Genomic DNA, 23,962 nt, shown 5'->3' with positions numbered 1-23,962 from the left:
TGCTTTTTAAAATGTCTTTTTAAATTTGTATATTTGTTTTTAATGTTTTTAATTGTTGTAAACCGCCCAGAGAGATTCAGCTATGGAGCGGTATACAAATGCAGTAATAAATAAAAAAATCAAACCAGCTATACATACAGTTTTCTCTGTAAAGCAGGTCAGTAGAAGGTCTTTCCCACTCTCTCTTCTCATGCTACCTGTATCAGAACGCTAGGAAATAATTCAGCTGTCAGCAGACCTGTCAGGCATAAAACTGAGTGACTGTGAAATGCCAGAAATAAATTATTAACAGGAAAGGGGCACTTGTTTGTACTGGTTTGGGACAAATTATGTCAGTTTTACAGAAAAAGAAATATGATCTGTTGCCACAGGGACAGCCCATACCTACGTTTTTATGGCTTTTTGATGTTTCTGAATGTTTACATTTTGTACCTTATTGACGTGATGTATCTGGTGACCATTGAAGCTGCAACATGTTGATTAACTGGGTAATAATTGTATGTGCATTTTCACAAAAATCAAAGCTAGCAGGCACCATTTTAGAAGTGGCATTCTTCCTTCTCCCCCACACATAAGGGGTGCCTCTTCTAAGATTATGCCTACTGTAACAGAGGTATGCATTATTTAAAAACAAAGAAAAAGGGCAAATGTTTGCAAATTTAACCCTGTGTGTTTTATTGACTGAGGTTTTTTTCATTGGTTGACAGGTCAAGTTACTAATGTAACAATTATGTCCTAAAACTGAAAAAGTAGTCAGCTTTGAGGACCGGAAACTTGTTTAGTTTTATAAAAAGTAAAAGCTGAGATCCTTAGAATACCAGTAGTTATACTGGATAGTAAATTCTACTTTTCACTGAAGCTGTAAAGGCTTGGAATGTGTTTGGTTTAAAAAAAAAAAAAAAGACAAGAAAAAAGCTAGTATTTCCAGGAAGTTACATATTGCAGCAGGTACCCACGTAATCTTATGAACATTCAGAATGCAAGGAAATGAACCCTGCTTTACACTATGTAACCTTTGAATCTACACATATATTACTGATATAAGAGGGATGTGCTAGATATTCTTACATGGTTTATGTTGGAACAGATAGTTCCTTCAGGTCTAGGATCCTAGGAATTGCTAACATTATGAAGTGCCAGTTGGCATGCAGGTAAAGACTTCAGATGTCATAGAACTAGGCAAGCTTTATTCAAAGGATGTCATCTCAGACAATGATGATAAGGTAACTCTTAGTCATTTCTTACAGGTATTTAGAACAAGATTAGTTAAGTTAAGCACTCTGAAGTTTCATTGAAGTTAAACGCTTCAAGGCTCATGCTTCATGACTTAAATATGTGCTTAATTTGCCCATTGAAATCAGCGGGCTGTATTAAGTGCGCGTGATATTACAAAATCCAAGTTACACAACCTTTTCTTTCATAGATAATAAAATGTGCAAGAACAACACTGTTCACCTGAGGCAACTTTGCAACAGGTCCAGACCTAGTGACTCCTAATTCATAGATTCTTATCAAGCTGCTAGCTTCTAGTGATCTGTAGATTGTGTCAGTCTAAGGTCATGTCAGCAACAGGTCACCTTGAATTGTAAAATGACAGGACGATATTGAATGCAGATCCATATATAACCGCTGAAATGGAGGAGTTCTTTGCCCCTGCACTTATGAAAGTTTTTCTTCCCCTTCCTTCGTGCCTTAGGATGCAGACCAGTGTGCGGCTTGTGCCCATTACAAAGATGGCCCCTACTGTGTGGAGCAGTGTCCCAGCGGTGTGAAAGTTGATGGCTCTTTTGTACCCATCTGGAAGTATCCCGATGATGAAGGCATCTGTCAGTACTGCCCAACCAACTGCACCCACTCGTGAGTTTCTAACATGGTTGAGGCTGTGGGGACACTTCAGCTAGAACAGCCTTAGCCAGACTGTCACCTTCCAGATGTTTTGGACTACAACTTGAATCCCATGCTGGCTGGGGCTGATGGACGTTGTATTCCAAAACATCTGGAGGATGCCAGGGTGAGCTAGGAAGAAGCACCAGCACCTTTGAAAACTTGGTGATGGGAAGTGCGGAGGAAGAAGCGCTAAGGCCATTAACAGTTTGTTCTCTGAAGATAACACCAGCTGTATAAGGCAATAGTTTTAAGGGCAGAGATCTAGAAATACCCCTTTCCCACACTAACTGGCATTCTTCTGTTCCCCTAAGTCAGGGGTGGGAAAATTGTGGCCCTTTGGATGTTGCTGGACTCCAACTATCATCAGCCCCAGTCCAGCATGGCCAGAAGTCGAGGATGAGACTCCAACAACATCTTAAAGGTCACAGGCCAGCCTCCCCTGCTCTGTGTGATGTCTCTTGCTATTACAATTCTTATTGCTATGATTATTTTTTTCAAAGTTACATTTATAGCCTATCGTGTCCCTTAGTCTTGGAACAGGTTATAGAAGGTTCAGCAAATATGGTGGAATATGGGCCTTTTGGTGACAGTGAGTCATCTGAGGTCTGGTTCACACATACTGCAGAATGAGGTGAGAGAATCCTAAGGTAGTAGAATAGACTGTACCACTTCAGACTGTAAGTGGCAGGGAGCTAGTACGATTTTTTGAACACTCCCTGTTCTGTTGTGTGTGTTTTTTAAATCTCCCTGAAAGTAGTGTCCCATGCTTCACATTATGTATGAATTTTAAAGAAAACTTGTATAAGATATTGTTTAGGTACTATTTAACAGCAGTAAGACTAAACAGTAAGCGTTGATCAATACAAGTGGCTAATGCTAGTGTTGTGAGGCCTGTAAGTGAATATATGTCATATTTCATGGACACATCCAAAATTAAGAACTACTGGGACTCCATATTGGTGGAAATCGGAACCATTATTGGTTACAATTTCCTGAAATACCGTTTGAAAATATTATTTGGTTACCTAAAAGGAGCAAAGATCTTGAAGTGACCACCCAACTTGTTAATTGTAGGTTGCATGACTACCTGTCAAGGGAATCCATCAGCAGAATGAGGAGGGAGGAGTTTTTTGGCAATTCCACACACATACACATAGCATCCCTTCTAAATCTGCTCCAGGGGATTTGGGTGCTCCCTGGAGCAGATTTAGAGGCAGTATGGTGTTCTGTAGGAGGGGAATCACTGAAATGGTCTCTCTTTCTATCTGTTCTGCCTGACAGATTCCCTTCCATCAGCAGACAGTTACCATTGAATATCACCCACTATCCCTAGGATGTCAGATGGGACAAGTGATATAACATATGCAGATATTATTATTTTAACAGTGGAATTAAGCTATGTCTGTTAACGTGCAAGTGTTAATTTTTAGTGTTTGAAATTTGCTATTTATTCTGTTAAAAAGCTTTATTTCAAAGAACAAAACAAAACCAGAAAGTAAAACACACCCTCCCACCAAATGGATCAGGGAGAAAAGCCCACTCCATGTTTTTCAAAGGGAGGGAGGCTGCCTCTAGCAGGCTGAAGTGATGCAGGCGATTCTGTCACCTTTGAACTCTCACCACCTCATATTTCAGGTGTAGACAAGGACTTGCTAGTGAGTATACAGGGCCAGGGCAAGCACCGAGGTACTGCAAATGGCACACCGCTCCTCCTCCTAATTTATACAGGGTGCAACCCACAAGGTAATTCACTTGCACAAGCCCTGCTGAGGTAGTGCTCTTGCACCCATTCATTTCAGTGAGGCTTGCCCAGGAGGAGAGCTGACGTATGGATTGTGCCCCCAGGGTTCAGCTCTGCTGATCTTCCACTATGCTGGCCTGTAATGACAACAAAAATATGCCAGCTGAGAAGTCCACATGACCATCTGCATCTGGTACCGGCCTTGGGCTCAGCAAACCAATATTAATAGGTTTATAAAGGTATTTTTTAAAAAAAACTTCAGTGCTAGAAATGTTTTCCACGGCTTACGTCACACATGTTCAAAGTTCATGAATCCTTGTAAACTTACTCAGTTGTCTGACATCCTCTTTCTGCTGTACTGACCGTTATTATGCTTGTTATACTTTTTAATCATTGTGTTTAGTTCTCTATACTTTGTATTTCAAACAGTTAAAAATGCAAAAACAAAATTAAATTAAAGTGGCCCAAACCCCCTTACATTTGTGAATAGGGAGCTGGATTCAGCTGCAGCATGCATTATTACTGCTTAGTATCTAAAACAGTATTTCTTAAATGTAATGATTGTGTGACACGACCTGGTGTTTCTCTGTCTAGGTGTACATTACGGGATGAACGTGGCTGCCCAGTGGATCAGAAACCCAGGTATTAGACTTTGGCTTATCTTCATTTATATCTCACATGTCTTCCATGGAATCCAAGAGGGTCTGCAGCCTTTACAGAGTGTGAGAGGGAAGTGTGCTTGCATGCATGTGCACATGTCTAGAAGTTACTGAACATGGAAATTTTTGGCACAATGTAAGAACAGAAGCCATGCTGATAGCCATGAATATGTGTGATCAGGGAATTCACTATTCTGGCAAACCTCAGCTTTCAATTTATTTATTAATGAAAGCATGTTTCCAGTCCCAGTGGTTGCACAAAGAAGCTTTCAGAGCTGCAAAGTACTTTGGTATACTGTAGAAATAGGAGATGGCCACAAATTGGGAAAGATTCATAGGAGAGCTACAGAGATGAAATAGAATATCTAGTAAAAACAAAGTCTTGTGACACCTTAAAGACTAACACATTTATTATGGCATAAGCTTTTGGGACTAGAATCTACTTTGTCAGATGCATGAAATCCCAAATTGGCAGGCAAATATATATGCAAGTTTGGGCAAGGGGAAATGAAGAAGGATGAATTTTGTAAAAGTGAAATAACTTTCTGTGACCATTAACAAGACTGTTGGTAATAACTGAAACATCCGGGCATTGGTAAGCTGGTAGTTGTGTTGGTGCTTTCTGCAAATGCTCATAGTGCTTTGCATATGTAATCTTGAGAATTGTTATAATGACTCTGTAAAATAGGACAATATCACTACAAAGATTTTGCTAGAGACCATCCAGTGAAATCATGGTTAAGCTGAGACATAAACCACAATTTTCTGTCTCATAGCCTATCCTTTTTATTGCTACACCAGCTCTAAAAGTTCTGGAAGGTAAGTCATTTGAGGAAAGGCTGAAGGAAATGGAGGTGATCGCTGCAAAGGGAATAAGCTCACAATTTGCAGTTTGTTCAAAAGGATGTAAGAATGAAGACAATTGTTTACTATTATCACTGCTGGGATGAGATATGGAACAATGATAGTACAGAAAGGTATAGCAGGGAGGGGCAGAAGCTCAGTGATAAGAGTCCCAGGTTCAGTCTCCGGAATCTCCCTTTAAAAGAATCTTGGGCAACTGTTCTGCGAAAGACCCCTGCCAATCAGAGTAGACAACATTGGAATAGATGAACCAGTGGTCTGACTCTGTATATCAGCTTCATATGTTCAAGTGGATTTCATGTGAACATTAGAAGGGACTCGTCTCAGCTTCATATGTTCAAAGTGGATTTCAATGGACATTAGAAGGACTCTCTCACTCTCTAAAGTAGTTCAGTGATGGCGCAAGCTGCCAGGGGCGGAGCAGAGCAGCTGTGGAGCCTTTCCTTTCTCTGGATAATTTAAGATCTGGGATATCCATGTGGCAACTAGTTAGGAATCCATCTGGCCCACATCACCATCATCATGATTTTGTACAGACTCGTTGCCCTCCCTACCTGAAAGAGCTTGCCTGCAGTTGAGAGGAATTTAGGAACACAGGAAGCTGCCTCAGACCGAATCGGTCCATTGGTCCATCTAGCTCAGTACTGTCTAATAATAATAATAAATAATAAATTTAATTTCTTTGTCGCCTATCTGGCCAATGGCCACTCTAGGCGACTTACAAAATCATTAAAATACAATTAATAAAATACAGTAATACAATATAAAAACAATACATCTGCAACAACAATATTAAAACTGGGCAGGAGGCATTACAGTTATAACAATTAACCCTCCCCGGATACCCCGAAGGCCTGTTGGAAGAGCCAGGTCTTTAAGGCTTTCCGAAATACATTTAGGGAAGAGGCGTGCCAGAGATCTTGTGGGAGGGAGTTCCAAAGAGTGGGGGCTGCCACTGAGAATGCCCTCTCTCTTGTACCTGCCAATCTGGCTGTTTTTGTTGGCGGGATTGAGAGAAGGCCCTGTGTGGCCGATCTTGTCGGGCGGCGTAATTGGTGGCGTTGAAGGCGCTCCGTGAGATAAACTGGGCGGAAACCGTGTAGGGGTTTAAAGGTCAATACCAACACCTTGAATTGGGCTTGGAAAACAACTGGAAGCCAGTGTAGATCGAACAACACTGGTGTGATGTGATCTTGGCGGCGACTATTCGTAAGTAGTCGAGCCGCCGCATTTTGTATAAGTTGCAATTTCCGGACCGTTTTCAAGGGTAACCCCACGTAGAGCGCATTACAGTAGTCCAGACGAGACTACGCTGGCAGCGGCTCTCCAGGGTTTCAGGCAGGAGTCTCTCCCAGCCCTACCTGAAGGTGCTGGGCCTGCTGCATGGAAGGCAGATTCTCTTACTGCTGTCTTACCCATAGGGTTCAAGAAGGGATGGCTGGAACAACAAAGCAACAAGTTTGCTAGAGGGAAGATGCTGACTCATCCTTGTGACAGGCTGTGAGTTAGCATTTTTGCCCATCCTTAGGAAACACCTTCACGGTAAAGGAGGAGCCAAAAAGATGCTGGTATTCCTCAAACGTCACATGTGTCTGGCATTGGGGGAGTTCCTGATTTTTTTTTAAATCTAGCTCACTCTTCTTTACTAAAAGGATCCCAGAGCAGGTTACAATCACATTACATTAAAACTTTTTACAAAAGAAAAGCATCAGGAACCATCAGTAAAAACAACAAACCCTCATAATAATAGACTTTATTTATTTATTTAGTCATTCATTTCAACCGTTGATTTTCTAAGTGGTGGTGTACCATGAGGTTGCAGAAGGGATACAGTAGGGATAAAATCAGTTAAAATCAGCCATAAAAATCAGGAAAGCTTACTTTAAATACCTGCTGGAAATAAAAGTGGTTAACAGATCACCCAAAGGCCTGGGAAAATAACTAGGTGCCTTTAACTGGCACCTGAAACTCATACGTTTCTCTCTTGGCACCACCTCCTCCTCCACCTCCTCACTTTCTCTGACTCTGCATGTTGGCGGAGCCGTTGTTGCTCAGGGGAGCTTTGCCTGGTTCATGTTCTCTCCCTGTTGGTTTGCTCCTCCTTTCAAGGCAGTTAAAACCATCCCCTGGAAGCAGCCTTCCACCCTGGCCATCCCTCTGCTTCAGACTACTAATTTCCACTTTTTGTCTCTCTCCTCTTCCAGCCAGGCTACGTCCATCATCGCTGGTGTGGTGGGTGCTGCGCTTGTCCTGGTTCTGTTGTTCCTCACCATCATTTGCATCAACCGGCGGAAGCAGCAAGAGAGGAAGCACACGATGCGACGTCTCCTGCAGGAGACGGAGGTACGGCAGGCAGCCATAACCTTTTTCCTCCTGCCATCCTGGGGGAAAGCCTGCAATAGAACTCAAGGAAGGATTTACACAATGTTTTTAAATTATAGCAGCATTTAAGATTTTTTTCTTCTTCCCCTTCTGAGGAATGTCTTTCTGCATAATCCATGTAGTTAAAGGAACTAAATGGAACCTCCATGTATCGAGGCAGTACGCCTCTGAATTTGAAATGTTGCCAGACAAAACCACAGTGAAGGTTTTTACCTTCATGCTCTGCTTGCAAACTTCTCAGGAGCTTATGGTCAGCCGTTTTGGAAACAACGCTGGACAAGATGGCTGTTTGTCCTCTGCAAGGCAGTTTTTATGTACATAAAGCATGTTTTAAATAGTCATGAAGGAGCTCCCATCTGAATAATCTCTGCAGAAAGTATCCAGCACCATTTTATTCTCATTCTTTTTAATGTCACCTAAATAATTTTTGTAATGTTCTTGTATCTGAGACTAACTAGTGGGCAATAGAATCATAGAGTTGGAAGATGCCTCGTAGGTCATCTAGTTCAACTATCTGCCAATGCAGGAAATCCACTACTATAGCACCTGATAGGTGGCCATCCAGCCTCTGCTTAAAAAACTCTCTCTCTCTCTCTCTCTCTCTCTCTCTCTCTTAACACTTCCTTCTCACTTTCTCTCACTTTGCTAGTTGGTGGAGCCATTGACACCCAGTGGAGCCCTACCTAATCAGGCTCAGATGCGTATTCTCAAGGAGACAGAATTGAAAAAAGTCAAAGTTTTGGGGTCAGGTGCTTTTGGAACAGTGTACAAGGTGAGGAGAATGGGAATTTATGTATTATGTGGGTAAATGGTGCAGGAGGCCTTGGCTAGGAACCAACTGCTTGAAGACCTTAAAACTTTTTTGAGGGACTCTGCTTGAAGTACAAATATGCAGGTGTTTTTTGTTGATCACTCAAGAGCCAGATGTCTCCTCTCAAGGAAATGCTCTGGTTCCAGGGGCTTATCGCATCTTCTCAGTGGTCAATATGTTAGTACTGTACTGGGAAAATGTGATTCTTTTGCCAGCTAGCAGGGTTGCGGCAATTCAAATTAGAGTACCATCTGGAATGCTGTTGTACAAGTGTCTCTGGCACCATGATATCCCACATGTAGAGTGACAATCACATTTGCAATCAGCAGTGGCTTCTATGTTATGACTGAACACCTACATTTGGTCTGAAAAGAAGGGACTTCATTGGCAGTCAAAACCAATTAGAGATAAAATGTGGAGAAGTCCCTGTTGTCTTCCTCCCCACCCACCCCATTCCCAGTGAATATTCATTCTTTGAACCAGTGTGGACATTACACTTGCCATGGGAATTGGCATCCTTTATGAGTGTCCCTTCAAGCCATATGTGTAGCCTTATTGAATTCAGATCATCAGTGTGTGTTTCCACCAGCCCTGCTACCAACCATCCTTGAGGAACTCATTACTGCAGGATTCTCATTGTGATTTTTGCTGCTGAATGGTATCAACCTGGATGACAAGGAAGTAAAAAATGTGCTATAGGAGTATAAGGAGATTGCAGAGAAGCTTGATGAATTATTTGCATCTGTCTTCATAGTGGAGGATATTGGGGCAGATCCCTGTGCCTGAATTAACTTTTGCAGGAAGGGAGTCTGAGGAACTGAGGCATAGTTGTGACAAGAGATGACGTTCTAGGCCTTATAGACAAAAAAAAAGCTGACAAATTGCTGGGTCTGGGTAGAATCCACCCAGAGTTCTCAAAGAACTTAAATATGAAATTGCTGAAATTCTAACAAAAATATGTAATGTGTCTCTCATATCTGCCTCAATACCTGAGGACTGGAACTTAGCCAATGTAATACCAATTTTTAAAAGGGGTCCATGAATTTATTCATCTCATTGTGTTTCTCTTAACTCTCCATGTAGGGAGTTTGGATTCCAGATGGCGAGAGTGTGAAGATCCCAGTGGCCATCAAAGTCTTACGGGAAAACACCTCCCCCAAAGCTAATAAGGAGATTTTGGATGTGAGTGAGGAAGGCATGATGACCCCTGTTAATATAGGTTTGAATTTGCACCCTGGTGGGTGAAGCTGAACCAGGGACAAGGACTTGAGGCTCAGTTGTAACTGAAATAAATTACACCGTTTATTGATACATAATACTGTAGGCTTAAATGACCACACAAGACCATGTGGGAAAATCCATCCCACCAGTTCAGTGTAACAGATGAGGCAATGTACTGTGGCTAAAAACAATGACGATAAAGATGATCAAGCAATTGGGGGTGGGGGGAGAGAATAACAGTGATTTGAATAATTGACAAAGCAGCTACGAATAAAACAATACAGTGTATACTGTAATAATTATTAGACTTTACATCCTCTTAGTACTTCCTCGACCCCATCAATAAAACCATCCTAAGTGTTGTAGTTGTACTAGTTGTTCTAACAGCATGGCATATTAGCATCATGTTCAATAGAAATTGATAGGTACTAGTCCAGTGCAGTGGATCAACAGGTCCAAAGATCCCATAATCTCCAACAGAGCAAAGCGGAAGGAAGGAAGGAAATATTGGTGCCCTCCAGATGTTGTTGAACACCAACTCACATTAGCCTCAGCCAGCATGGCCAATGGTCAGGGGTGATTGGAGTTGGAGTCCAGCAACACCTGGAGGGCACTGTGTTGGCTAACCCTGTGATAGAGAGTTTGACAAGACTCACTAGTATCAAAAATGGTGGTGTCTAAGGTGACAAGGACAAAGCTTGAAAGCAAAAAGGAATGGACCTCTCTCTATAGTGATCAAGATGGAACCAGACCTTAATGTCTGGAGTTGAGCCCAGAGATAGGCATCTAAAACTTCTCCACCCTTCATACACACTGAGAATTTCCCTGGGAAAAATGCAACTGAGATCCCTTCAATCCACTTAGTGTCATGCAAGTCACATAAACACATCTCATCTTGAATCAGCATCTTATCAAAACAAAAACCAAGCATGTTGGAGTTTCTCCATTTACTGTGGCATCTGATGTTACTGTTCTCTGCCTCTTATCGAGTACTACAGCGTTTCTCTCTCCCCCGCTCCCCACCCCCCAATATTCTTCTCATTAACCTGGGTGCCAAGGTCTCGCATTGACTAGCACTTTGTCTCAGCTGAAGTCGCAAGCAATTTGCACAGTGCTGGACTTTTCCATTTCATTTTGGTCCATCATAACTGAGTTCAGCAATTCCTTAGGCTTAGCAGGGCTGGATTAACAACGCCTCCTGGATGTGTTCCCTCCAGCAGGGGGCAGCAGACCCTCACTGCTTTCCCCCACTTCCAGAAATCTCTTTAAGTTGGCTGGCCTGTGGATTCCCCCCACCATTCAGTTCTGTTTCCAAAGGAGACCTTCTTTCTTCTACCCCCCAGGAGGCTTATGTCATGGCAGGTGTAGGCAGCCCTTACGTCTCACGGCTGTTGGGAATCTGCCTCACCTCCACCGTGCAGCTGGTGACTCAGCTCATGCCGTATGGCTGCCTGCTAGACTACGTGAGGGAGAACAAGGACCGCATTGGATCCCAGGACCTCCTTAATTGGTGTGTGCAGATAGCAAAGGTAGGTGGAGCTTCAGTGCAGAGGCGGGGTATTATGGTGATGGTCTACCTGGTATGCATCTTGTATAGCAGTGGTATTCAGCTTTTTCTAGGACTGGGATCCACCTCCTCTCCTCCCCCACATTCATTCTCTCCTAGTCTAACCTCCCCTTTCTCCTACTCTTAAAAAACAACAACACAAACTGAAAATCAAAGAAGAAAACAGTACCTCTATGGTGACCTATGTTTGGTGGAGACACAAGCAACTAGACAGAGAACTGTAGTCAGGAAAATAGCTAAGGATCATGGCTGGTAATGCTGATAGATTCATTTTAGAACAGTGTACCTGTGTTTCTCTAAGCTACCCAGAAGAGAGAATTTCAGCAGGCTTGTCCCACCATTGCAGTACTATAATGCGAGAACTGCAATGTAACGTGCTAAAATTCTTCTTCCTTCACAACTATAAACGTTTTTCTAGATTGCCACAAAAGTGACTTGGCACAGAATCGGATTCTCTTGGGAGGCATTTGACAATCAAAAAAATGTTTGTATTCTGTCTCCCTTTTTGTTTTTTAATTTACAGCAAATTCCCAGTCCTTATGAGTACAGCTCTCGGTCCCAGCTTCTGCAATCCCCTTTTATGCAATCTTCTTGCCTGCACACTGCCCCCACCCTGAATTTGTATAGACGTGAAGTGTATAATCCAACATGGTTTGGGAGAGCTTATAGCGGTAGAACATATGACTTGCTTGCAGAAGACCTCGGGATCAATCCCTGGTACCCCCATTTAGAGTAATTACAGATAGCAAAAATAAGTATTACCTCTGCCTGAGAATATTAGAAAGTTGCTTTCAGATAGTACTGAGCTACAGGGAACAATGGTCTGGTTCGGTATAAAGCAGCTTCATATATTCAAACATCTTTTTGATTTGTAAGTTACTGAAAAGGAATGAACGGATTGAGCCAGACGTTGGGGGGTAAGGTGGAAGAAGCACCATAAGAACCCTCCTTTTACTTTTCCAAGTAAGTTTAGCAAATGTGTGTTGATGCCACAAAAAATTGAGAAATTAATTATAGTCTCCATGACTACCTAACACCGGTTTTTATTACATCTATATTTTGAAAGGGCTCCAGAAACAATTCCCATTGGCTCAACTTTAAGGAAAACTGACAGGTATTTCTTCATTCTCTCTCAGGGCATGAACTACCTGGAGGATGTCCGTCTGGTCCACCGGGACTTGGCTGCCCGGAATGTCCTGGTGAAAAGCCCAAACCATGTGAAGATCACAGATTTTGGCTTGGCCCGACTGCTGGACATTGATGAGACAGAATATCATGCTGATGGAGGGAAGGTTGGTCAGAACACAGTTATGGAACATATAAGCCTGGGATGCATCGCTCTTTGAGACTGAATGGTTAATTGATTAGCATCCCAAACGCTGATCAGTACTGTTCATAGAGGGCTCCAGTTACATCATATGGCGCAGAAGGAGAAGTGTTGTTACGCAGTTGGTTTTGGTTCCTCTTGGCGAAATGGCTGTATAGACGGGTTTCCCTTTGCTGTAAGCTAGCAAAACTTCTCCCAAAACAAGGTCCTGCTATTATTCTGACACTTGATTTTGCCCCCTAGCACATTACTGCTATTAAAGAAGTGGTAGAACAGTAATAGCAGTTGTTCCAAATTCTGCAAAGAGGCTTCAGATTAAATTTCAGGGTTAATGTTTTATGTAAAAAAAGACATGTGAATAACTCTGTGGGGCATTTCCTTTGTTTACTCACTCTGTCCTCTGTTTGCATTGCTAACCTTGTCATCTCACTTCTTCCTTTGTGCAAAACAGGTTACCAAATTAAAACGATCAATGTACTAGAACCAAATTAACTGAAAAGCAGGAATGGCAGCAAGGATAGAACCACACATCTAATATTTGTAGCACAGTGTTGTGGGTGGGGCCAGAGCTGGAGAGGTTGTGGTGATGCTCTCTCTACCCTTTCTGACTTCGGAAACTGACCTTTGGCCCATGCAGCTCAGAGCGTTGTCTGCCCTGACTGGCAGTGGCACTCTAGGGTTTCAAATAGAAGGCTTTCCCAGCCCTACTTGGAAATGTCAGGGATTGAATCTGGGGCCTTTTGTATGCAAAGTAGGTGCTCTACCATTGAGCTACCATAGGCCTAGTTCTTATAAACAGCAGCCGAAGTTGTGAAGCTGTGCCTTAGTTGTACCACTTCAGAGGGCTCACATGACTGAAGGATTCTCCAGGTAAAACCATTCTCTTTATATAGAAAACTAGCATGTTGGAGAGAAGGCTATGACCTAGCTTTCTGCCGGGCATCTTAATTTTCTTTATGCAAGGAGTATTTTTTATGGAGGAGGATTTCATCATGTGCCCCCATATTTGCCATCTGAAGTGGCATAGCCTGAGCACAGATCTACCAGCTCAGTGAGAACTTAGGCTTAAACCTGTCCTCTTACTGCACACTAGCATACAGCTACTGCTTGGAACTGACCAACGGAGGGATGGTTTGATGCCAAAATAGTTGTCTTTGTGTTGTTTGCCTTGCTCAGGTACCTATCAAGTGGATGGCACTGGAGTCCATCTTGCGCAGGCGTTTCACACACCAAAGTGATGTGTGGAGCTATGGTAAGTGGGGTCTCTTGGTGTCCTTCCTATTCTTTCCTGTTGTGAAAAGTTGACTCACATTTAATGGGACCCCTTGCCTGTCTCTGCAGGTGTTACTGTGTGGGAACTGATGACATTTGGTGCCAAGCCATATGATGGTATCCCAGCCCGAGAGATCCCTGACCTACTGGAGAAAGGAGAGAGGTTGCCTCAGCCCCCCATATGCACCATTGATGTCTACATGATCATGGTGAAATGTAAGGGACTAGAGGTGGTTGATTAGTCTTGCATGGAAGGAAGAAGGATTGCCGCAGAGTTTAGGGGCTAGAGGTCTAAGTAATTTGGCTGCTGTAATCTTGCTGGCTTCAGCCACCCGGCAGCCCTGTAAAGGGAAGCAGGATGTCAGCAGGCTGATCTATACCATGTACTAGATAATCTTGATTGGTGCTTCATAGCACTGTCTGCATCTTTGAACTCATATTTTCTAGTCTTACCCTTTTCTGGCTGATGACAGAGTTTTCTGCAGGAGGGCTGAAAAAGCACAGAATATGATATTTTGCCTGAAGAAGAATGAAGAAATCTTTATTGTTCAAAGCCATAGGCCACCACAATTTGATATTTTGCATAGCATGCAGCTTTATGAGAATGTCTCCTTTCAGTTTAAAAACAAAAGCAAGTTTCTAGCCCTTATGGTTGTAAGTATATACTTGAAAGTATATGGACAATGACTACTGAAATCTTGGAAGTCAGATGGGTGGCTGGTTGGGGATGGGTCTTTAGTATCTTGCATAGTGCCTTGCTCTTCTCCAAGAGTAGCAATGCTGAGATAAATTATCCCAAATGGTAAGCACTGCAGAACAAATTTATGCAAGCATTAGATGAATTTTCTCAACTTGCAGATTTTTGAAGGTTGCAGAATTCAGCTTTTCTGACATGACATTTAGACTGCCTAGCACATAATTTTATTTTTCAGTCCTATAAACAATGAGTTTTGGATACTAGAAACAGTGTTTTGTGAGTAAGATTTGACATAGCCCAGTAGAAAGTATACAGATGTCTAAACTTGCACATATCAAAAGAAATATTTTGAGTTTCCACGAAGTTATTTTGAAATTTTCCTGAGTCCTTCACGGAGGCACACTAATTAGCTGGCCCACCTGTAAGTGACTTGTTTTTGCTGCCTGCACTCTATTCCTCTGTGGGGAAACTAGTTCTCTTTTGCACAATGAGAGCTTAATTTGATCTGACACACTTGCACTGTATTCGCTACACAGGTTGGATGATCGACTCAGAATGCCGGCCCAAGTTCCGAGAACTTGTCACTGAATTCACACGTATGGCCAGGGATCCACAGCGTTTTGTGGTCATCCAGGTGAGCCAGATACGGTGGTAGGGAATGCAGTTTGCCTTGCTCATCCTACAAAGACTTGCGTTACGTCCGTAGGAAAAATTCATCCAGTAACTTTATTGCTCATCTGAAGAGATGGGGAGAAGGGGGTGGGGGAAGAAACCAGAATATAAAACGTCTTGCTGGACCAGACCAAGTCCATCTAGTCCAGCCTTCTGTCTCAAATAGTGGCCAGCTAGATCTCTCCAGGAAGCCAACAAACGGAGCATGAAGGCCATAGCCTTTCTTTGTTGATGTTCCTGGCAGCAGGTCTTATCTACTGCTGGAAGAAGTGAGGCATTGCCAAAAGTGAGTGGGAGAGCTGGGAATGCCTGCAGTTCTTGATTCCAACAGCTGCTGCTAAGTCATTTGGAGGTTTCTGAACACATACAGTCTGATTCCACAGGCTGCTGTTTAAGCTGGGCTTGAGTGGATTTGATTTTCCTCCATGCTTGGAATCAGATTGATTTAGCGGAAGAAAGAAATTTTACTCCCAAATCATCTTAACAAATGGCCATGTGTGTGGTGTATTTGCTCCCTCCTCTCCCCCCCCCAGTAGTATGTGTCTTGGTTCACTTGTACAGAGTCCTCTGGAGTTGCCTGCTTTCCAGGCACTCTGCTACAGTACCCATCTGGGGTCCGAAAGCAAATAGGCAGAGAAATTTGAGAAGGATTGCAACTTTTATAGTGCCAGTGGTCATTTCAGTAAGGACTGCTACCTGATACACTTCTTAAATTACAAAAGTGACAATTCCCAGCTGGCTGTTGGAAGAGCTCAGTGTTTGGGCTACTTCACACATTGCAAAATTCTTACAGAGAAGACACTGCTGTGCAGGAATTAGCAAAATATCTATATGTAGATGACTCGCATCTGACAGTCTGTATGCTTTATGCATGACCCATGGTGGGAAATCTCAAGTGGTGGTTAAGATGGTACATGCCCAGATCCATACTCTGATTTCACATGCCTTCCATCTGGGAGAGAGGTAACCTTCTGCCCTACAGCTTCCATTTGGTCTTATAATTTGTGCCTGCTTCTTACCTACCTTAGATACGAAAGCAGAACAAAATTATGCTAAATGTATAGAAATTAATTTAGTGTCACAGAATTACTAAGTGTGAACTATGAATCAGGTAGTCCTCAGTTCAAATCTGTAAAATCATTAGGTGGTCTTAGATGAGCCCCTGTCTTGCTCAGTCTCAGCCCACTTTGGTTAGCCCATCTCTCTTAGCTCATTCATCTTCATTATGCAGATAATAATACTGACCTACCTTACAAGATTATTTTGAGGATTATTGAGAAATTGATGTCAACAGCTTTAAGAACCCTAACCCACTCCTACCGTACACCTCCAGCAGAAATACTGGAATTCTGAGAGCTGCAAATAGTACTGCTACTAATACATCATCATCATCATTTAAATATACATGTATATTTATTTTTTGGTTGGTCCTTGACAGAATGATGATAAAATGGGTCTAGTCAGCCCCATAGACAGCACGTTCTACCGCACTTTACTAGAGGAACAAGACATGCAAGATCTGGTAGATGCAGAAGAGTACTTGGTTCCCCACCAAGGCTTCTTCAATGGCGAGGCATCGAGTGACTATCGATCTAGGATTCCCTCAACCAGGGTAAGCCTGTGTATAGTCAGTTCATGATGGTAATAGACAAACACAGTTTGTACCTTGTTCAGGTTACATTTCCGGTGTGTCTGTCCCCCCTCCTGTAATGTGCATGTGTGTGCTCCCCCGGAAACCTGAATATAAAAGATGACAAGGAATTTGCAAGGGAAACAGTGTACATCTGTGTGGACTATATATACACACAAACTCACACTCCATTCCATTCATCCCCCCTGTTGATTCTCTGTGCAGCAATAGGTAGAGAAGGTCCATTCTAGTGCTAGTCGTAAGATAGTGGTGACTAGTTCATGGCCTACAGGCTGCATCCATTCCCCCAAGAGATTTTTGGTGGCCTGTGGAACCACCTGACATTGTTTTCATGGCAAAATCAGAGGGATAGTGGACCCTCAATGTGACCCACAGAGAAAGGTTAGCCACCCCTCCCATAGAACTTCATATTTTTCACCACAGAGTATTCCAAATCCTCTTGTCCACTGACCAAATGCATTCACAGGCTGCAAAATAGTCCCTAAGCCTGGACCCTCAATTTGTATTTATAATTAGATATTTGACTCTTAGTTGACGTGGGTTTTCACAGAAAGCTCTGAAGCTGATATGCACACCCATTTATTTCCTTCCAGAGTGCCACAGAGACTCCAATGGATGCAGAGGAGACTGAGGAACTAGATCAGTACCCGTTTTTGGGTCCACCTCTCTCGGAAGAGCCAGAAACTGTCATCTCTGACTTGCTTGAGGGGGACTATACAGGAAGCACTCTTCAGCGTTACAGCGAAGATCCTACCTGTGCCTCAATTAATGAAAATGAGAGTTCAGAAGCCAAGAGCCATAATTCACCTGTACCTTCTGGTATGGTTCCAGGTATGTGCATTGTATTTTATACACTGGCAACCCAAAGTGCAGACAATTGATTTTTTAAAGTTTTTGATGTAGGCTTGGTTTTGTTTCTAAAGCAAGTGTCTAGCCCATGACTGAATTTTAATAGTGAGTCATATTTGAGGGCACAAAGGCAAATTTGCTGTTAGAGCAGATGAAAGTCTAATGGGCCAGCCCAGATATTGCATTTACATTTGCTTATGTTTTCTTATAATGGCTTAGCTTATAGCTTAGTACCACATAAGCGGCATAGAAGACTTCGCCCTCCCTTCTGAATAAAGCAATGTTTTCTTACGAAGCAGAATACAAAGAGATAAGGACGTCTGGGCAGACAGCCAATGTAGTCTGGCAAATGTCAACATAAAGTAAGAGGAAGCACCTATATGGTGTGGCTGATACCTGTAGACAGGGCAAGCAGACTTTCCAGGGAGTCTGCAGACAGGTAGGTAAAGTAGTTGTTGACACTAGTCATATTTGCCATCTCTAGGAGAAGGCAGAGAGAGGCAGCTAGTGCTATTTCTAGCAGACAGCATAACTGATAATGGGCCATGGGAACATGCCCCCTCTTTGATAGGAAAATGTATAAAAGGCCAAGTTTTATAGCACTCATTACCCCTCGGCTCTGCTGGAGGGAGGGGGGGTCGAAGAAAGCAGGAGAACCATCCATCTATTCCATCCATGATATTTAATGGATGATGTATCATGACATGTATTTCCATGTACTTTGTAACTTTGGCTCTGTAATATGACTTAGAGTTTCACTCAGTCCTTTATCTACTGTAATTTAACTAGGATGTGCCTTCAGAGTCTTATACTTTGATGTTAAATGGGTATCCAGCAACTTTTTCCATGCTGATATGAATTCCTATTTTTCTATTTCTGCAATGATGGCTAAGGCCACCTGGAACGCATTTTATTAGTGTGCAAGATATGAATAAATAGCATATATTATAAAGACTGTTCTGCTATCTGAAGTCTGACTCCCAAATAGAAAATTTCTGGTACTTCCCAAGACTCAAGAATTCTCCTCTATCCTCTGCCTGCACTGGATGACTACTGTTGATAACCTGCGAGCTTAGGTGAACTAATATTCAACATACAAGGACTCTATGTAGATATGGAAGATGGGAGAAAGCAAGAACCCTTGACCCTGTGTATTCACTGGCAAGGAGGCCAGCCTTGCCGGTATCAAAAGGATGGTGGAAGTTACTACATCCTGGTTTTTGACACTTGTTTTGTTTTTTCTCATTCCTGCAGAGTATGTGAACCAGCCAGAAAACAGTCTCCCATCCAGCAAAGGCCTTCGACCACCGGGATCCATACTGGAAATGCCAAAGGGTCACCTGGGCAAGAATGGGCTCATCAAGGAACCAAAGAATGCCTTCCCCAGCAGCTTCACCAATGTGGTGGAAAACCCAGAATACCTGACTCCATGCAACCTCCCTCTGGCCGGCCCTTTGCCACAAGCCTTTGACAACCTATATTACTGGAACCAGGAGACTCCTAAGAACCACCCAGCAGAATTTTTTGCCACCTCTGCTGCTCCTGCTGCCACCACTAACAGCTTTGCAGCAACCCCAACTGCAGAGAACCTGGAGTACCTAGGCCTAGCAGAATCGGTTACTCGGTCCAAAGACTTTGCATGAAGGCTGTTCCCCACCGTCATCAGTAAAATCTATTTTTGTTACCAGGCAGCTCAGGACACAGACTAATAAAACTATTAATGCATGTAAGATAAGCAGGATTTATTAAGGCCTGAATAGCCCTCTTAAGGCCTAGCAGGCCCATTCCTTCTAGTCCTAGCAGTTGGGCAAAGGCACTTTATGACAATCTCCAGTCATACAGTTCAGGCAACCCAGCTATCATTTGACATACAGACAAAAAGGATTGCTCTTTCACATCTCATCCCCTCTCTGTCCCTGCCTTTCTCTTCCATAGAATACAAGACAAGAGGGTCGACTACTGATTGGATTAAAGAGCTAAGAGCTGGAATGATGCGTTTTTTAAAAAAACTTCAGGGTATTGGAGTTTTGATCAAGAGTGGGGGGAAACCGTGAGATCATAGTGATTTTTTTAAAAAAATGAGGGCAACATATGGGTGTCTCTTAGAAACTGTGGTGTGTTTTCGTTGTCCGTCATTTAATGACAATGGTAAAAAGGGAACATGCTTTCTTGACATTAGGATCAGAAAAGACAAGACGTTACAGTGAAATAATTTGTGGTGATGCTTTATCAAAACACTTTGGGTGGAGTCTGGGAAAGGAGATAAAACAAGCAATTTTGCTTAGCCCCCTCTGGTGTCCCCCTCCCACCCCTGCCCTCTGAACATCTCAAGAAGATTCCAGAAGAACCAGGTGAGGAACTAGAACCAGCTTCATCTCATAGCATGGGCAGCTTGGCAAACTGTCCGCTATAATCTGAGAATAGTTGGACATCTCAATTTAGAGAGATACTCAATTTGGAGGGTTGGTTCCCCCACCCCTGCCAAGAAATAACACCTTGTTTTTAACACTCTTTTTGGATAGTGCCACATTTTAGGCCCTGGCGTTGCAACTTGTAGTTTTGACACTATGGACAAAAAAGGAAGAGATGCTAACATTGTCAAGGGAAGGATGGGTGACGTTAAGTTGTACCGTAGAAGCAATTATGTCAGGTGTGGGGAACCTGTGGCCCTCCAGATGTTGCTCAACTACAACTCCCATCATCCCTGACCATTAGCCATGCCTGCTAGGGCTGATGGGAGTTGTAGTTCAGCAACATCTAGAGGGCCAAAAGCTCCCCATTCCTGCAATATGTAATCTTAACTGGCAGCAGTCTTGGAGTACGTCTTGTGCTAAAGCAGGGTAGGGCTGCGTGTATGCCACCCATTACATGGGAAGACAGCCACAGTGTGTGGTTGTAGGAACAGAACTTAGCTTCCTGAGAACCTTATCTCTTCCTTTTTTAAAAAAAAGTTAGAATGTGGCAAATGTGCCTGAAAGTCCGTGGGCAATGCCTGCTGAATTCTCAAAAGCCAGAGAGGGGGCTAAATAACATTTCCAGAGATTGGGGGTGGGGCTCCAGTGCTCTGCTTTGTGCCTTGCCCCTCCCTGTGACAATCAAAAATGCAGAAAAACTATGCAAAATAAGAGAAATGATGTAAGAATCTCTCAATTCCTGTAATGTCTACAGGTAAACAAGTGCAGTACACAAAGTTGTAAAGCAGGGCACAGTACTCAACTTTTTCCTCAAAAGAGTTAATCAGCAAGGACTGTATCTTTTTTATCTTCCAAACTGCACTTTGTCCCTACCTCCTGGAAATGTCGTTCCTCCCACCACCACCAATGTATCAATTTTGGGGTTTTGGTCTTCAGAATTCTGTCAGATGGTAATTTTTATTTTTTTTCTGGAATCTGTCCATGTACCAGCCACTCATTGCTTTCGAATGATGTCTCTAAGCAAACGGGACAGAATGCTCCTTTTAACCCCAGCAAGCTACGAGTGCTGTGAGAGAAAAGAGCCCTTCCTCATTTCAGGAATACACGACAGAGGGCTTCCCATGAAGAATGGTTGGGAAAGACCACCAATCACAATTCTTTCGTTGTTGTCCTCACTGGTTTACTGTGCACTGCCACTCTCTACTATGTATAGAGAGGCAGCCCTTCCAGTAAGCATGGGCAGATGGTTGCTTCAGCGGCAGACTTTAGGTGCATCAAGGGATAGCAAACTCTGAGAGATCCAGCTCACTGAGAAGGCATTCTGTACAAACCTCATTGCAATGAAAGGTCTGCCTTTCGTTTCAGGAAGTCTTGTATAGCAAAAGGTCCCAGTGAATTGTGCACACACACCCCAAATGTTAATTTGTGATGTAAGTATAGGAGCTGTTTGGATTTCCTGATTCAGCTATCAAAATTTCTTGAGCCAGTTAGTAATGGGAGAAAGGTGATGGCTCAGTCTCTTTCCACACAGAGCATTGACTGGGGCTGTGATGGGAGTTGTAATCCAAAACATCTGGAGGGCACCAGGTTGGGAATGGCTGTGCTAAGTGGTTTGTCTGGGCCAGTGTTTCCTATTCCATTTCATTTATGTTTGTCAGGATTGTGGGCTCAGTTTTTCTTGTTAAAGGTGCACTATGTCTGCAACCAGAGCCTTTTCCTCCTCACCGAGCAGAATTTGAAAGAAATATGGTGGCATGAGGGAAATGAAGGCTACTAACTTTGCAAAGAAATGAGGAAGCAGAGCACTGACACAGTGTCAGGAAATTGATGAGGTGCCTGAAGACTGTTGGATTGTCACAAAATTGACAGTCCTGTATTACCCCAAAGCAAGCTGGTCCAGGCACATCTTAAGAATGTCTTTTGGCCTTCATTGTATCATTTAACTCAGGAGTTCTCAAGCTTTGTTCAGGTGGTCTGTGGTATATCCATTTTAAATATTCATACTGATTTTTAGTTGTATTTTTATTGCTTTTGTTTCTTACATTGTATTTCACTGTATTACAATTTGAATTCTACAAAATGCAGATGGTAATACAATGAGAAATAAGAAATAAAAAAAATAAAACTAATAAAAATACAATTAAATATTTTATATAGCATCTAGCTCAGTGCATTACAATTGTTTCAACGGAAAAAATCCTCAAGTGGTCTGCCATTGACCCTGAACAATTTTCAAGTGGTTGTGGTGGGTGGTGGGGAGTGGGGAGTACACTGTGAAATAATTATGGCTTATATGTACAAATGTGCAGGAACTCCAAATACTACCATGAGCATTGTTTGTAGAAATTCCCCAAGTAACACAAGACAGAATGGTAACCTGTTTAGATTTTGTTTCTAGCGGGGGGATGTGGTAAAATGATTTATGCTATTTCTAAACTCTACCCTGCCCCTCATGTTGTTCAGCCTCTCTCTGAAGCCTGTGTTTTCAAGCTCGTGCTATTTTGGTACGTTGGAGGTTATCTGTTCTGGATGATTTTTTTTAATCAATTGTGTATTTGTATATCTGAGAATTGTACTATGGTTTTCATTTTCTACACTATTCGTCTTGAGTAATTATTTGGGGGGGATGGATTTGGTATGCAAGTCTTGGGGGGGTGAGGGATGCATTTTTTGGTTGGATACTGCCTTCCCCAAGTGGGATAAGCTGAGCATTCTACAAATGCCAAATCCTGTATATGAGAGAGCCAGATAGCTCTAGAGGCAGCCCTCCTATAAGTCAAGGGGAGGTAGCAGTCTCTCTGGTGGCATTTTGGGTCCAATGAAGGGCAGCTGGAGAGGAGGCAGACTGATATGCCCCATCATGGGCTCAGTCTAAAGGGACAATATATAGAAGCCCAGATTATGAAATGAATAGGGAGCATGGAAGAGTACAATAATTTTATTTAGATTGGGGTGGAGAGCCCTAACCTGTGGCCCTCCAGATGGTTTTGTACTCCAACTTCCGTCAGCAATATGTGGAAGACCACAAGTTCCCCACCCTAGTTTGCTGCCCTGGGCTGCTTTTGGGAAGAAGGGTGAGATATAAATAATTTAATTTTTTGCTGCATGTTTTGGTTCCGGTCAAGTGTCCTTTGCCACTCTGTTGCTTGCCAGAAAGTTTTAAATTCTATGTAAGACTTCCAGTTTTGGAATCAGAAAGTATGTAAACGTGCTTTCAAAATTTACTCTGATACAGAATTTGAACACCTCTTTTTGTGTTCCAAAATCCCCGCTGTCCTGCCTTTTGCCTGTGTTTTTAATAAACTTAGGCACTGTCTTGTTCCCACAGTTGAGAGCAAGGTTAAACATTTTACAGAAAATACTCTTACATCTCTCAAAGGGCTTGCTAGGTGGAATCAAAGCCTTTTTCTTCCCATGCAAGAATTGGGTAGGTCCACTTTTTATATAGTCTTTTTAGGAGTATATATACAAAACTGGATACCACAAAGCAGCAGTCAGCAACAGATTAGTGTTTGTGAGCTGAATCTGGCCTAAGCATGGCTATCAGTTACCCAGTTGGTCAAGGAGGCAAACACCAGCTCCACTCTGCAGCAATGATCACTACCATGTAAAGTTGGGAATCCATGTGCTTGCTTTCTGTCATAACCCCATTTTTCTTCAGCCTTAAAGCAAGAGAAGCTGAACCTATGGAGTGGGGGTACCCCTAAATATGTGTTCCTACCACTGTTACGTCTTCCCTATAGGGCTCTGAGAATAGCCTGTTCTTTTCAGGAAATATCAAAACAGAGATGAGTCTGAGCATGTCTGTCTGTTGCACAGATGTATAGTGACTCAGCAAAGCATTTCAAGATTTGAAGTAAAGTTTCAGTTTTTAAAACCCCAGAATCTCTTGCAGGAGAAAAAAAATTAGGATGAGGGGTAGGATCCTGAAAAGCCATTTTCTATTTG

General features: G+C 42.7%; 1 protein-coding gene across 2 annotated transcripts in view; it reads left to right on the top strand.

Annotated features, from left to right (window-relative positions):
• Nucleotides 1-19,917, top strand: part of ERBB2 (erb-b2 receptor tyrosine kinase 2) — a 67,031-nt gene extending 47,114 nt beyond the window's left edge. For both annotated transcript variants that reach the window (XM_061589456.1, XM_061589457.1), the window contains exons 15-27: nucleotides 1,697-1,857; nucleotides 4,223-4,270; nucleotides 7,356-7,494; nucleotides 8,183-8,305; nucleotides 9,428-9,526; nucleotides 10,909-11,094; nucleotides 12,269-12,424; nucleotides 13,636-13,711; nucleotides 13,801-13,947; nucleotides 14,965-15,062; nucleotides 16,539-16,712; nucleotides 17,345-17,582; nucleotides 18,855-19,917. In XM_061589456.1, the coding sequence (XP_061445440.1) occupies nucleotides 1,697-1,857; nucleotides 4,223-4,270; nucleotides 7,356-7,494; nucleotides 8,183-8,305; nucleotides 9,428-9,526; nucleotides 10,909-11,094; nucleotides 12,269-12,424; nucleotides 13,636-13,711; nucleotides 13,801-13,947; nucleotides 14,965-15,062; nucleotides 16,539-16,712; nucleotides 17,345-17,582; nucleotides 18,855-19,243 (2,034 nt within the window). In that variant the 3' untranslated portion in view covers nucleotides 19,244-19,917. The remainder of the gene's footprint in view (nucleotides 1-1,696; nucleotides 1,858-4,222; nucleotides 4,271-7,355; nucleotides 7,495-8,182; nucleotides 8,306-9,427; nucleotides 9,527-10,908; nucleotides 11,095-12,268; nucleotides 12,425-13,635; nucleotides 13,712-13,800; nucleotides 13,948-14,964; nucleotides 15,063-16,538; nucleotides 16,713-17,344; nucleotides 17,583-18,854) is intronic.
• The last annotated feature ends 4,045 nt before the right edge of the window (nucleotides 19,918-23,962 follow it).

This window comes from Rhineura floridana, chromosome 11 (genome assembly GCF_030035675.1).
Source record: "Rhineura floridana isolate rRhiFlo1 chromosome 11, rRhiFlo1.hap2, whole genome shotgun sequence".
Lineage (NCBI taxonomy): Eukaryota > Metazoa > Chordata > Lepidosauria > Squamata > Rhineuridae > Rhineura > Rhineura floridana.
Note: the sequence above shows the minus strand (reverse complement) of the source record. Positions and strands in the feature narration are given on the sequence as shown.